Source organism: Vespa velutina, chromosome 2 (genome assembly GCF_912470025.1).
Source record: "Vespa velutina chromosome 2, iVesVel2.1, whole genome shotgun sequence".
Lineage (NCBI taxonomy): Eukaryota > Metazoa > Arthropoda > Insecta > Hymenoptera > Vespidae > Vespa > Vespa velutina.
In genome coordinates this window covers 16,548,592-16,563,591 of record NC_062189.1, presented here as the reverse complement: position 1 = coordinate 16,563,591, position 15,000 = coordinate 16,548,592, and the positions used below count along the sequence as shown (strand labels likewise).

Below are 15,000 nucleotides of genomic sequence, written 5' to 3'. Positions count from 1 at the left end.
TATTTATTTATTTATTTATTTATTGATTTATTTTCATAAACTAATCTGATTAATTAGATATTTTGAAATCAATTATTTCTTCTTTCATTGCTTATTTCCTTTTTTTTTTTCTTTCTTTTTCTTCTTCTTTTTCTTCTTCTTCTTCTTATTATTATTCCTATTATTATTATTTCGAATGAACGAATCAGACGTTATAATATCACGGTCGACGCGATCACGGTCATTATTATTTTCCAGACAAAACCATCAGACCTAAATTAATCTTGTCCCCATTGGAACATCCAAGAGGATATTATCGAACTAATATTACGGTAGGTCGACCTCCATTACCAGGTGGATGGGATACTCGAGATGGTGCTACACTTCCTGGTCCACATTGCTTGAAACATCATGTTGCTCTTTACAAGGACGGTGATCTTTGTATGAGCTCTTGTTTAAGAATTTGGCCAACTTGGATGTACGACTTGAGGTATATATATATAATATATATATATATATATTCTTCAGATAAATATATTCTCTAATCGGATTAATCGTCAATTTATATTCTGATACATGCGTTAATCATTTTTATTAAAAACGAAGAAGACAACTTGGGAGACTACCAATTGGCAGCCTGATGATACCCGGAACACATAACTCAGGTTGTTACGAACATGTTGATTTGACTAGAAGAGTTTTCCAAAGTTATTTGCTAACTCAGGATCGTGATGTTTGGACACAATTGGTACATGGAATACGTTATCTCGATATCAGAGTTGGTTATTATCCTTCAAAACCAAACGCTACGGAACACGATGAGGAAAGTAAAAACATCACTAGGTTTTGGGTGAATCACGATACGTCGAGAATAACACCACTCTCGCCTATCATCAAGGACGTTCGAAATTTTTTAGACGTTGCCAGGGGAGAAGTTGTTATAATGGATTTTCATAGGTAATTAAGATATCAATTAAATATCATTTGATCTCTAAATTGAATATAAATGTGATATTAAAGATGAAATATATCTTATATATTTTAGATTTCCTGTTGGCTTTGTCGATAGCCCAAGTATACATCGTGGATTTGCAACGATTTTACATCGAGAATTTGGCGATCTGATCTTGAAACCTGACAAAGGTGTCCTTGGTCTTGGACCAACCCTCAATGATATTTGGACCGGTGGTGGACGATTGATCATTTGTTATAGTGACAAACATACGGTGAATGGTAATACCGTTAGTAATTAGAGATAAATTGATTTTTTTTTTTTTTTTTTCTTTTTTTTTTATATGTCAACTTGAATTGAAAATCGATAAAAGAGTTTGATTGTCTTGAATATTATCAGATTACGAGTGGCTCTGGCCGTCATTATCTCAAGCCTGGGGTAATCAGCAAACAGTGAAAGGTCTATTTAAATATTTGGACGATGTAATAATGGGTCCTAAAATATCTAAGAATAGTCCAAATCCATTGTGGGTTGTCATGGCGGAACTGACGCCTTTCCCATTGGATGTCATTTTCGAGCCGGCCGGTGGATTACGCGAAATGGCCGACTTAGTAAATAGAAATCTGACGGTGAGGTTTCAAGAGAAATGGTGGAAAGAGACAAACATCGTAGCCACCGATTTTTTCCTTGGGAATAATCTAATAGATGTTTCTATACAATCGAACATCAAGAAAAGTAACATCGCACAGTGGCGTTCGTGAGATATGTTTTTTTTTTGTTTTAATATAATGCATATCAAGAAATTTCAAACGTCCATTAATAATTATGAGTTTCACACAAGACAATATTCATCTATCAAAGGAAAAGTGTCTTCGTTAGCAATAATATCACTGATATCGCAGATAACGTTGTGCAGTGATAAGTTTTAAATCATTGATCGTAACCTTTGTGAAATAATTTATCCTTGGTTGAAATTTAATCGTGTGATAATCCTGATCGTGTTCAGATCGGATTTTGTGTATATCGACGAAAACGAAAACAAAAACAAAAACAAAAAAAAAATCACGTTATTACTCTCGAATATCTGAACAATGAAAATTATGGAAAAAAAAGAAAACGAAAAAAAAATATAAGCTGTATTTATCAATTCAATTGTCAGAATAAAAACGTAATGTTTGTCGAAGATTTTATTTTGATTTTAACATTTTAACATTTTCATGTTAAAGAAATTTTATTAAATTTTATAAGAAAATTAAAATTGATCTTAACGCATTATTGACAGATTCCAATGCATGGACGCAATTTATCTAATTATTAAAGTGTAAAATTATGTAAATCGTTATTATGATCTTTAATTTTGATATATTAGCAATTTTTTTTTTAATTTTTAATATTACATTTATGATGATTTTAATTCAATTATGAATACAATCGACGATACACGTTACTTTTTGCAATTAATTAATAAATGATCAATAATGCGTTAAATATATCTATAAATCTCAAACATATGTATGTGTGTGGATGTAATAGTCAGTTACGACAATCTATTATAAGATATGATAGATCTTAAATAATATCTATAGATCTATAGATCTATTCAAAAGTATGTTCATCTTTAATATATCTCTACCTTGTTTGCTTAATTTTGATATTAACAATTCTTTTTTAAAATATTTAATATTTTAATAAATATTTTAATTTAATAATAAATATACAGTGACGGTTTTTTTTTTTTTTTTTTTTTTTTTTTTTTTTTTTTCTTAAACATACAACAGCCAGTATCAATAATTTGTTATAAGATATGATAGATCTTAAACATACCCTATATAGATCTACAGATATAATAATTCTAATTTTTAATATGTGTACCTGTTTCTTTGAAAATCAATTTCAAGTTAGAAGTTAGCCAGTCGGATAATCGGTTGTCATTTGACTTTCAAATAGAATCTGAGCGAGATTTCACCTCGCAGCTAGATCGTCTCCCGTGGAGTTCAACAGTTCGTCGTCATTCGGCTTGAAGTGAAAACGTAAGGAGAAAGAGGATCCTATCTATCTGTCTCCCTCCCTTTCTATTTCTTCAGTCTTTCTTTTGCGTGCATGAAACACGATGCTATATAACACGAATCCAATTGAAAAGGAACAAGAACAGAAACTTTGGACGATATATGCATGGTGGGCCAGTGTTCTTATTTTGAAGATGATGTCCTTGACTTGGATCACAGGACGAGTTCGTGTTGCCAAACAGGTAAGACCTTTCTTACAAATAAATAGATTTTATTTTCAAGCTTTTTTTTTTTTTATTAACGGTCTTGTAATTAATTTCGATCAAATTTTTAACTAATTAATATCTTTTTCTTATATACATTATATATATATATTTTTTTTTTGTATATAATATGATTATATAAATATTTCTATCATATTTTATTTTATATTATATTTTATATGAAAAATATAATACACACACACACACACACATATATATATATATATATATATATATATATATATATATATGTAACATGGATTTTGATTAGTTGAAAATGTTATAAGTTGTATTTTTTTTTATATATATATACATATAATATTATATATGATATTTTCAATATATATTAAACAATTTTATTCATTTCTTATTTTATTTTAATTTCATATTTTATTATATTTAACGATATATATATGTATATAGAAGTTCATTTACTAATTATTAAGAACAATTTCGATTAATATGTTATAAGTTTTGAAACGTAATAATATCGTTTCGTCGATAGAAATAAAAGTTCATAAATATATTTTGAAATTTTCACAAATTCGTATAAATTCAATTAACAATACGTTTAGTTTTAATTAGCATAATTTCCATTGTCTAGAGAGTTCATTCCACCATTTATACATGCATATATTCCTTAACGTCTCGACATGATACTAATTAAGTTAATAAGATTACTATTTATAGATATTTATAGATTTACTATTTATAGATTTTACTTTTTGTATATATATATATATATATATATATATATATATATATATTTAAAATTGTACACAAATGAAATGTTATTATGATTTAATGACAGGTGATACATAGCGAGGAGGATAGAATATGGATGAAAGGAAATCAAGTGATAATGTGCCCAAATGGTGGTGGACATCCGGCAGTGGATCGTATCAGAAGTGCTCATTATAATGATCTAGCAATTGTTTTACCATATCTATTGATCGTACCGATTTGGTTGAATACCTCTCCATGTTTTTTCTCAGCGAGAACGATTATGTTAATATTTGCTATCAGTAATATATTATCGACTTTAATGCATTTGGAAATAATCGAGGCACCTAATCTTTATCATATCGTATGCCGTATCTGTTGTACCGCCATTTTAATGTACATTTGTCTATCTTGTATGGTACGATATTTACATATCATTTAAAAATTACATATATATATATATATAATACCTCTTTCATTAGGTTTTTTATAAATCGTATAAGATGTTTTCAATGGTCTGCATGCTATGTCTGTATCTCTTTATTTCTATCTCCTTTATTTCTCATCTCTTTCATTCGATGACTAACAATTATAAGATAATTTAATGTAATAATATCAATCATCTGAGTCATCGTATTCGTACAAAGCGATAATTTATATATTCATTTTTTTATTATTATTTTATTTTCAATAAAATCGTAGCCGAAACACAATAGTTTTTGTATTTTTTTTATAATTTCTTTTTTTTTATTTTTTATAAGCGCGTAAAAAAAAATATATATATATATATATACTTTTTTGTATATAATTTATATATATATATACCTTTTATATAGATCTTTCATCTTTAACGTACATTTTCTTATAGCTTTGATTTTAATTTTAATTTATTTTTGAATTTAAATTTTCCCATAGCGACAAATCTTTCGAGTCTCGAATGATCTTCGTCCATGTTTGAAAAAAAGAAGAAAATAATGCAAGAAAAAAAAAAAAAAAAGAAAGAAAAGAGAAAGATCGAAAATAAAAGCACAAAGGAATTTGCAAGAAAAAATTATTTGTAAATAATTTATTTCTATTTATATACACACATATATATATATATATATATATATATATTTTTTTTTTTTTTAAATATATTTATTTTTATGTTTAAATTTAATATTTTCCTGGAATATGAAGTGTTTTATTTCGAAGAGATTCGTATGCTTCGATCAGTATAAAAAAGAAAGGAAAAAAAAGGAAACAAAAAAAAAAAGAAAAACAACAGCATACATCATTGATTATTATCATGATCCTTGTGGTCGTAATTCTTTTTATTTTTTTTTTTTTCTTTTTTCCTATATCTCGATCATTCAATCGAAAGAAATAGAATAAAGATTACTAAGAATCGATTATAAATCGACATCTGTCATCGAAAAAACAATCGTTGAAGATAAAGCTAAGAGCGCAGTCTAACGTCGTGTTTCATCGAAAAGGCATTCATTAAAAGTCATCAAACGTTACGCTATCATTTATTACTTACTTCATGCATTGGAAAAGTTTTCTGTCACGTTGCTAATGTTACTCGTTCTAATTTTGAATAAAACCCAGCCACAGTAGAGAACATTATATAAATGTGTTAACACCTATCAAGTGTAAGTGCAAATTATTATAAATGTTTAGTTTTATTTTACGACATGAATTCGATAGACAAAAACAAAGATATATATATATATATATATATATATATATATATATATAAAATGTTTGATTGTATCAAATTATTAATTGTTTGTATCAAATGCATTTCAAATAAAACATTTGTAAACATTTGTTTTGGAATCATTTCCAATTGATATATTCTTATTTCTAAGGATAAATCCATTGTGACAATGAATTTTCAACATAAAATTTTGCAAATATATATCTCAAATGAAATCTTATCGTGATTTTAATATCGTAATTGGAATCAATGGTCTTATATTGATTATTCATATGATATAAATTGTTTTCTACGTTAGTTTAAATGTAGAGGTTATGATAGTGTGAATTAATAAGAGTAAAGTCCATATGTCCCCTTTATATGATATATGTATTTGACATTACAATTGTGTGATATTCATTTTGTTATATATTAGTATTAGATCATCGATGCTCCTATGAGTTTAATATGTAAATCCAAGTTATAATATTCTATAAGAGAAGATAAATTATTTAAACTCAAGTTCTTCTATTTAAAAAATAAAATGGAGATACAAAAAAGAACTGTTAAAAGAAGATCTTTGATGAGTGTAATACGTTGCATACCAGAACGTATATCAGAAGGAGTTGAGCATTTTTTTTATGCGTAAGTTTAAATCTCATTAAGTATTCGTATCACAATGTAGTATTACAAGGACTGACTGGAATGAATGATGAGTATACAACTGAGACATTATTTCTTTTACGTTTCTTTCAGTTTAGGATCTAGAATAGCTCTACAACCACAGAGATGGTTAATAGGAAGCGTTATGATTATTTTATTTTGTCTTGGTGGATTATATTGGTTTCGACAAGAGAAAAGTCCATTAAAACTTTGGATACCTCCTAACTCTGATTTTGTACATGACACAGAATGGTTTTTATCTAATTTTGGAGAAGGACAAAGAGTACAGAATATTATTTTGACAGGAGATGACGTCCTACAGCCAGAAATACTCGTCAAGGTATATATATATATATGTATCTATATATATATTTGTTATGAATTTTAAATAACAAATAATTTTGTTGTATTATTAAAAATATTTATATATTTGGATTTGTTTCAGTTGAATGAAATTACAAAACAAGTGATATTGACCGAAGTTCCTGGTAAACGCACATTTATTTCATGGACAGATGTTTGCTTAAAGTAAGTAATTATATGCATATATCAAAAAAGCCATGAACAATATTAATTATTTTGTTTTGTTGATAGGATACCTTCTATAAAGGCTCATATTCGAAAGGAAAGGAGTATAGATCCTTTGGAAGATGATTTCTTTGAGGAAGAACCTGCAGGAAAATTAAATGTAACAGAATTTGAACCAGCAGTTCATGCAGATACTGAATTATATTGTAATATATATAATAGTTTACCAAGAAGTTGCTTTGTACTTAGTATTCTTGATATTTGGGAATATAATAGCGATCAGATCAAGAAACAAACCAAAGAAGATATCATTACAAAGATAAACACTATTAATATAAGTCCTACGCTTGGCCATCCTATGAATTTCACTGATCTCTTAGGCGAAATCACGAGAGACGAAAGTGGCAGAATTGTGTCAGCCAAAGCAATCAAAACGCAGTTTATGGTGCGCGTGAATTTTTCTAATATAGACATGGATACATTTGGAAATGATGCTGGAACAGCAGATTGGGTAAGGTAAGTCTCTATTAAATTTTTAACATATATATGTTACATACTTTTACCTTGTACGATAAAGAGAAATATTGTATATTTTCATGTTTTGTCAAAATATTCGTAGATAAATAATATTTCACATGAAATATCTATTTTACAGCAATATATTTTTAATAACAAATAATGGTAATGTAAAGGAAATATTCTTTGAAAGGAATTATTTGTTTTGGGGCTCACTTGATTATATTATAATATTTTTAAATGTGATAAAATACAAAAAAAAAAAAAAAAAAATAAAACATTTTTATTATATACATATATACATATATCATATTTCAAGAAGATAAGTTTAACAATGAAATTTCAATGATCGTTTGAAAAATTTACTTTATCTTTCTTATTATTAATCGTTTAAACAACGCTATATTATTTTAATAATTAATTCGTCCAATAATCTAATACCATATTATACTGTAAATTCAATTGAAAATAGTAAAATAGAGAAGCTACAAATCAACAATGAGTCGAGAGGTGATTAGAACAAAATTTTTTTATTATCTTGCACATAAAAACCATAATTGTATAAAATTATATATTAGATATGGATATTCTTTCGTAATCTTTAATCCTTACTTTTTTTTACTGTTCAGTAAAAAATTAATAATTAACTATACTCAAGGAGATAATTATTCTCAATGACAATTTGTATTTAGGCAACAGAAGAAGCATTGAAATGGGAATCAGGATTCCTGCGTACTTTAGAAGAAGCCTCGATGGAATTGAAAAATTGGAACAATAATAATTATCAAAATGAAACATTGGAATTATTTTATGAAGCAGGTAGAAGTTTTGGGGACATCAGTTCGTCGACCTTGTTTCAAGATATAGACAAATTGGGTATAGGAATATTGTTGATGTTTTTTTACGTTCAATTCATTCTTTCTAATTTCAACTGGGTAGAATGGAGGGTAATTATGATGCTTCTATAAATTGGTACTTATAAAAAATATTTATAAAAATAGTTTATATATATATATATATATACTATTTTTATATTTTATTTTTAAATAGTTTTGTCTTACCGCAACTGGATTACTTTGCGTTGGTGGTGCCTTCATAATATCCATAGGTATATGTTCCGTAATTGGAATTCCTTATGGTCCAGTGCATACGTCTTTACCATTTATGTTACTGGGCCTTGGAGTAGACGATTTGTTCGTAATGATGGCATCTTGGGAGCAAATACATTCGTTCGAAGAAAATAGGAAAAAAGCATTACACGAAAGGATAGGTCTAACGTTGGGACACGCGGGTTCTGCCATTTGCATAACATCGTTTACCGATGTCGTAGCATTTATTATCGGTGCGTCGACAGTACGTATTTATTATTCTCTCTCTTTTTTTTCTTTTTTTTTTTTTTTTTTTTTTTTTTTAAAGTAATAAATTAATACAAAACGATTTAAATAACATTTAATTTTCAGATATTACCGTCGCTACAATCATTTTGCATTTACGCTGCGGTCGGAGTTCTCGTAACGTTTTTATTGCAGATCACGTTTTTCGTTGCCTTTTTCACATTGGACGCAAAACGAATCGAGGGAAAAAGGAATGGTATAATACCGTGTATAGTTCATGAAAATCATGTTATGAAAATTGTCGATCCGAACAAAGCATTATCTACGAAATTAATAGATCGTTTGTATTCAAGGATCGTTCTAACTTTACCTGGCAAATTTATTATACTGTTGATCACAATAATAGCAGCATCAATAGGTATTGTTGGCTCGTATAGATTGGAACAATGGTTTGATCCAATATGGTTTTTACCAAAAGGCACACATTTGAATAATTATATTGCCGCAAGGAATCAATATTTTTCTCAAAGGGGTCACAGTGCTTACGTATTTATCGGTAATATCGATTATCCGTCGGAATTCTCTAAGATAATAACTCTAACATCTAACTTGAGAAATTTATCATCGGTGGAAAAAATTGAATCTTGGCCGGATCATTTTGCAAATTTTGTTAAGAAATTTTATCAGGCAGGCAAGTCCAATAAAATATTTTTAATAAAACAATATTCACGATATAGTTACAACGAAATATATATATATATATATATATATATATATTTTTTTTTTTCTTTATTTTTTTTTTTTTTGTTAGATTTAACGAAGGACGATATAAAGAAAGAAGATTTTCAACGATATCTATCGAAATTTCTCTTTAGTCGTAGTGGTGGAAAGTATCAAATGAATTTTCGTTTCGATGGAAAACTGACGTGTGGCGAGGACACGCCAAAAATTTTAATCGCAACTATAGAATTTTTCTTTACCAAATTTTCCGGTCCTCACCAATGGATACCGGCTATGGATCTAACCAAACAAGTTGCAAGAGAATCCGGAATTGATGGATTCGTTACGATTTGGAGTAAAATGTTTAGCACATGGGTGACCGATAAATTAATCGCACAGGAAGTCCTGCGAAATCTTATATTAGCACTTATATGCGTAATGGGTACTACCGCGATATTGATAGCAGAACCTCAAACATGTTTTTGGATATTGTTATGTGTACTTTTAACGTTACTTAATGTATGCGGATTTATGTATTTTTGGGGTTTAACGATCGACATAGTCTCATGCATAGGTAAGAGTTTCTATTAATTAATTCTTAATATATCATTCCATTTACTAATACGATTCATAAATTAAATAGACATATATATATATATATATATATATATATATATATATATATATCTTCTTTCTATACTGTTCGTTTATTTGAATTAAACAGGTCTCGAGTTAGCTGTAGGTTTGAGCGTGGATTATGCCGCACACGTGGCACATGCTTTTCTAAATGCATCCTCATTAGAAAAGAAAAAGGATCAGGATCGTAAGATAAGGACATTGATCGCAGTTAAACATATCGGAGCTGCTGTGGCCTATGGTGCAGGATCAACTTTATTGGCACTCTCGATGTTAGCTTTTTCGGACGCCTATGTGTTCCGTGCATTTTTCAAAATATTCCTCTTGGTAATATTATTTGGCCTTTGGCACGGTTTATTTCTCTTACCCGTTGTATTGAGCACAATTGGTCCACGTAGTCTACGACGCAATAACGAGCGACCATTGCACAATTTCGATAAAACAAGGGCAACGGACGAAGAAGTAGATAGTAGTATACCGTTGAACAAGGAAACGGAAAATTGAAATTGTTTTGATATTTTGATCTCTGACCATTGAGATTTGTTTGATTTTCTTGAACGTGGGCGTGCGCGCGTTCATTTTTTTTTTTTTTTTTTTACAAAGATCGAAGGGAAGAAAAAATAAATAATAATAATAATAATAATAATAATAATAATAATAATAATAATAATAATAAAAAAATCGAAAGCTCTTGCTCTGCGCCATGGGTTTTTTTTCTCTCTCCTTTTTTTTTTCTTTATCAATAATATTTATTTTTGGTTCAATAAACATACAAAATTATTACACTATTCGTACTATTAATCACACATTTATACAAAAATAATAATAATAATAATAATAATAATAATAATAATAATAATAATAATAATAATAATAATAATAATAATAAAAAATAATAGTAATAATAATAATAATAATAATAAAAGTCGGATAACTTAAAAACGGTATTATTTATATAATATATTTATATATAATATATTAAGATATTAATAAAATGAAAATGAAAAAAAAAAAAAAGAAAAAAAAACCAAGTACAAAATAATATTGTAGCAAGTATTGATATAGAGATTTATTATTTTTAATAATTATCGATCGGAAAAGGAACATGACTATTATAAACGTAACGTTAATCTCTTGTTGCTCTTCTTGTTGGATGCATTCTATTCCTTTCCTTTCCATTCCTTTCTTTTCTTTTCTTTTCTTTTCTTTCCTTCTTTCTCTCTTTCATTTTTTTTTCTTTTTTTTTCTTTTTTTATTCTTGCTTTTCTCAATATGTATAATCGTAATTAATGTTTATGACGTAAAAATGAGCGACGAGGGAGCGGACCATGGATGCGCGATCATTGTCCTCCCTCCGCTGTCTCTCTCAGTCTTGCACAGTCTAGAAACATTCGTACGATACTCTTTCGTCATTTTTTGTTTTTCTATATCCTATTTCTATTCACTATCTCTCTATCTCTTTCTCTCATTTTCTTTTTCTCTCTCTCTCTCTCTCTTTCTCTCTCTCATATCTTTATCATCGATATAATCCATTTGCTTTTTATTTTTATATTTCTTTTTTCTTTTCTTTTTTTTGCAGAACATTTTTTCATTTGCAGAAACAAATTTTTGCAAGGACAAAGATTAAAGGGTAGTAGTCAAATAGAGAGAAATAAGAAATAAAAGTATCAGCGCCAGAGAGAGAGAGAGAGGGAGAGAGAGAGAGAGAGAGAGAAATAGAAAAATAGAGATAGCGAAGAAAGGATATAGACTTTCACAGATATACAAACACAGGCGTACACACATTAAGAAACACCGAAAACACTCGGATAGGCGTATCATCGCACATTTGTAAATTCAATTCGTCCATTCGTATACGGCAGAAAAACCGTCGTCACACGCAACGGCAACCAACACACGCGGGATAATTGAATTATCATCGTCATTCCAAAATATTGAGGAGAAAATGATCATGTGATTGGTGTAGGATGGATGATGAGGATAAGGGAAATAATAGGAGGATAGGGGTGAGGTTCAGATAGGGGTAGATGCAGAGGGATTTCGACGGCAAAGCCACACGTAATGAATGATACGACGATATATACCCACAGCAGAGAACATGCGCAACCCGTTTCACATATACACATATACAAACACATACACACATCTCATGATATTTATACACACATACATACACACGTACAGTCGCACAGTACACACACACAGTCATACACCGACAAATCTCCTTATCTCTTACAAAGTGTTGGGATCCATACATTTCATAATTAACGAGGAACCATCGATGATACAATGATAATATTTTATTTAGCAAAAGTTGCCAATTTGGGATTAGATATTTTAATTAGATATTCAACGTTGGAATGGGCTCGATTAAAAAGGGGAGTGAAAGATGTGACGAAAGGAAGGACGTGTCACGTGATAAAAAATGATTTAATGCGAGGTAAAATAAAGGGGAAAAGAGAGAGAGAGAGAGAGAGAGAGAGAGAGAGAGAGAGAGAGAGAGAGAGAGAGAGAGAGGTAAAAAGAAAAAGAGAGGAGAGAGAGAGAGAGAGATAAAAAGAAAAAGAGAGGAGAGAGAGAGAGAGAGAATCGAAATGGAAGTTATTAGGGGTGTACGGTAAAAGAACGCGATGACATAATTATTACAAGAAAGATCGAAGAGTTTGATGATCAAAGAGAGAGGAGAAGGAAGAGGAGGAGGAGGAGGAGGAGGAGAAGGAAGAGGTCAGAGGCCGCGCGTTCTCCATTCGTCGAGACAAACGGAACGTTTCTTTTTCCCTTTCTTTCTCTCCTCTAATTTTCCTTTTTTTTTTTATCTTTTTTTTCTCTCGTTTTTCTTATTTTTCTCTTTTTTTTCTTTTTCTTTTTCTCTCGAAAAGGATTCATATATCCTGGATATATCGTGTAATATCATCTGGGAAAGACGCTTCAGGGCAAACAGACAGAGAGATATCTTTTTTTCTTTTTTTTTTTTTTTTTTTTTCTGACATAGAAACTATACTACCGACTATAATACTTTATGTCTATATAAAAAGTGTCTGACATTACGTACAATATGTATGTATTACTTATGTGCAATACATATGTATATATGTATGTATGTATGTATGTATGTATGTATGTATGTATGTATGTATGTATGTATGCATGTAATATGTACGTAAAATGTTTAAACACTTCCTCCAATAAAATTCTTTAATATTCGTTCATTCTCTTTCATCTTTTATCTTTTATCTCTCTCTTTCTCTTTCTCTCTCTCTCTCTCTCTCTCTCTCTCTCTCTCTCTCTCTCTCTCTCTCTCTCTCTCTCACACTCTTTGCATTTCTCCTTCTTCTCAATCTCATCTTCTCTTCATTCTCTTTTATATATTTTTCCCTGTTCCCTCTTTTATTTATAAGATAAAACGCTATGTAGTCTTTATTAGTCAAAAGCTTTATGCCCAAAAATCTACCAGAGGCACTTTGGGTATATATTAGTACCATTTTGAAAGTCGACGCGAGAGAAAGTATACGCCCTTCTTTTTCTTCTTTTTCCTCCTTCAGCCCTTTTTTCCCTCTCAACCCTCCTCATCACGAACTCTCGCTACCATCCCCACCTTCCTTTTCCTTTTCTCGCCCTATCATCTTCATAGAGATATTCTCACGATATTTCACGAAGTAATGATAATGATTGCGAACGAGTTAAAGGATTAAAACGTGATTTGAATTTTCCAACTTCTCTCTCTCTCTCTCTCTCTTTTTTCTCGCCTATTTATGTTTTGTCATGATTCGAAAGAATTGTAAAAATAGTACTAAAAATGTTCCGATATTAAACCTTTACACTTAAACCCTCACGCGAATAATTCATCAATTGATAACGATAAGACAGTGATATGTAAACGATACAAAAATAAAATGATCATTGAAATTAAATGTAGATGTTAGATGATTCATCGTTATTATATAGACATTTTATTATTTTATATAGACGCCATATTTGTCGAGTGTAAAGGGTTAATACGATTAATATCCTCCTTTCGCGACTAATACTCTTTCACTCTCTTTTTTTCTCTCTCTCTCTCTCTCTTTGTGTCTACTTTTCTTTTGTAATTTTCTTTCCCCTTTATTAGTAATTCATCGTCTTTTTCCATATTTAAATTTCACGATATTATCAGCGTCTTATTCGAGACTTATTCGTCCGCCATTATTAAAATATTCGTTCTCGTCAGTTCTCGTCGTAACTCGACAATTCTTTTTTATTTTTCTCCTTTATTTTTTTTTTCTTTCGTTTTCTTTTGTTTTCTTTATTTATTTTTACCCTGTCTGGCCTTGCCCCATTTTCGTCATACGTCTTAATTCATTTTTTCTCTCTCTCTCTCTCTCTTTCTCTCTCTCTCTCTCTTTCTCTCTTTCTTCTTCTCCCCTTCCTAAGCAGTTTGTCACGTGACACCGAACTTCCCCAATATCTCTCGTGTCTTTTTTTAAATCGTTCGTTTATATAAGTACATATATATATATATATATATATATATATATACGCGCTTTTTCTTACCTTTCCGCCACGATTGTCAATCTAAATCCAAATTTCTTCGTTTCTTTTTTTTTTTTTTGGTCAATGATTTTTTTTGTCATCCATACTTTTTTCCCTTCCTTTCTTTCCTTTTCTTTTCTTTATTCTTTCCATTTTTATCTTTTAATTATTACCTTTTTTCTACCCGTTAAAATACTCCTTTATCGAGCGGAATAATATATGTATTATTATTTTCTTCACGGGACAACAACTGCACATTGAATTGACGTACAGGACGCGCACCCACCCACCCATCATCGTCATCATCATTTCCTTAATGTCACGCACGAAAAACATACACGAACGAACACATACACAGAAATACTCACATATTCACTTATTCATTCACACGCATGCACGCACGCACTCACACATGCACGCATATATTCAAGGGAGAACATCGGACGATCTCCAGCAATATTTCTATCTCGTCCGATCGCATTGTCACGAG

General features: G+C 29.7%; 3 protein-coding genes and 2 long non-coding RNA genes across 8 annotated transcripts in view; 3 read left to right on the top strand and 2 right to left on the bottom strand.

Moving 5' to 3' along the window:
- The window catches only part of LOC124957694 (PI-PLC X domain-containing protein 1-like), a 3,783-nt gene extending 1,669 nt beyond the window's left edge, over positions 1 to 2,114 (top strand). For both annotated transcript variants that reach the window (XM_047514866.1, XM_047514868.1), the window contains exons 3-6: positions 238 to 469; positions 586 to 936; positions 1,025 to 1,212; positions 1,331 to 2,114. In XM_047514866.1, the coding sequence (XP_047370822.1) occupies positions 238 to 469; positions 586 to 936; positions 1,025 to 1,212; positions 1,331 to 1,692 (1,133 nt within the window). In that variant the 3' untranslated portion in view covers positions 1,693 to 2,114. The remainder of the gene's footprint in view (positions 1 to 237; positions 470 to 585; positions 937 to 1,024; positions 1,213 to 1,330) is intronic.
- Positions 1 to 3,263, bottom strand: part of LOC124957696 — an 18,632-nt gene extending 15,369 nt beyond the window's left edge. The window contains exon 1 of the long non-coding RNA XR_007103721.1: positions 2,804 to 3,263. This is a non-coding gene — a long non-coding RNA (uncharacterized LOC124957696). The remainder of the gene's footprint in view (positions 1 to 2,803) is intronic.
- On the top strand, positions 2,694 to 4,696 carry LOC124957695. 2 transcript variants are annotated; one of them, XM_047514870.1, is made up of 3 exons: positions 2,694 to 2,961; positions 3,072 to 3,179; positions 4,012 to 4,696. In XM_047514870.1, exons 2-3 carry the CDS (start codon positions 3,132 to 3,134, stop codon positions 4,363 to 4,365), a joined length of 402 nt encoding a protein of 133 aa, XP_047370826.1. In that variant the 5' UTR covers positions 2,694 to 2,961; positions 3,072 to 3,131; the 3' UTR covers positions 4,366 to 4,696. The 2 variants fall into 2 exon arrangements, with proteins under 2 accessions (XP_047370826.1, XP_047370825.1); XM_047514869.1 differs by lacking the exon at positions 2,694 to 2,961 and having other exon boundaries at positions 3,037 to 3,179; positions 4,012 to 4,695.
- Positions 4,697 to 5,079: 383 nt separating this feature from the next.
- On the top strand, positions 5,080 to 10,784 carry LOC124957692 (NPC intracellular cholesterol transporter 1 homolog 1b-like). Of its 2 annotated transcripts, XM_047514861.1 has the most exons (10): positions 5,080 to 5,557; positions 6,041 to 6,249; positions 6,361 to 6,607; positions 6,713 to 6,795; positions 6,862 to 7,306; positions 8,004 to 8,258; positions 8,362 to 8,664; positions 8,772 to 9,336; positions 9,457 to 9,939; positions 10,090 to 10,784. In XM_047514861.1, the coding sequence occupies exons 2-10, from the start codon at positions 6,149 to 6,151 to the stop codon at positions 10,503 to 10,505; spliced, it is 2,898 nt and encodes a 965-aa protein (XP_047370817.1). In that variant the 5' UTR covers positions 5,080 to 5,557; positions 6,041 to 6,148; the 3' UTR covers positions 10,506 to 10,784. The 2 variants fall into 2 exon arrangements, with proteins under 2 accessions (XP_047370817.1, XP_047370818.1); XM_047514862.1 differs by lacking the exon at positions 5,080 to 5,557 and having other exon boundaries at positions 6,110 to 6,249; positions 6,366 to 6,607.
- Positions 10,785 to 11,349: 565 nt separating this feature from the next.
- LOC124947172 overlaps positions 11,350 to 15,000 on the bottom strand; it is a 6,892-nt gene continuing 3,241 nt past the window's right edge. Inside the window, exon 2 of the long non-coding RNA XR_007100334.1 lies at positions 11,350 to 13,727. This is a non-coding gene — a long non-coding RNA (uncharacterized LOC124947172). The remainder of the gene's footprint in view (positions 13,728 to 15,000) is intronic.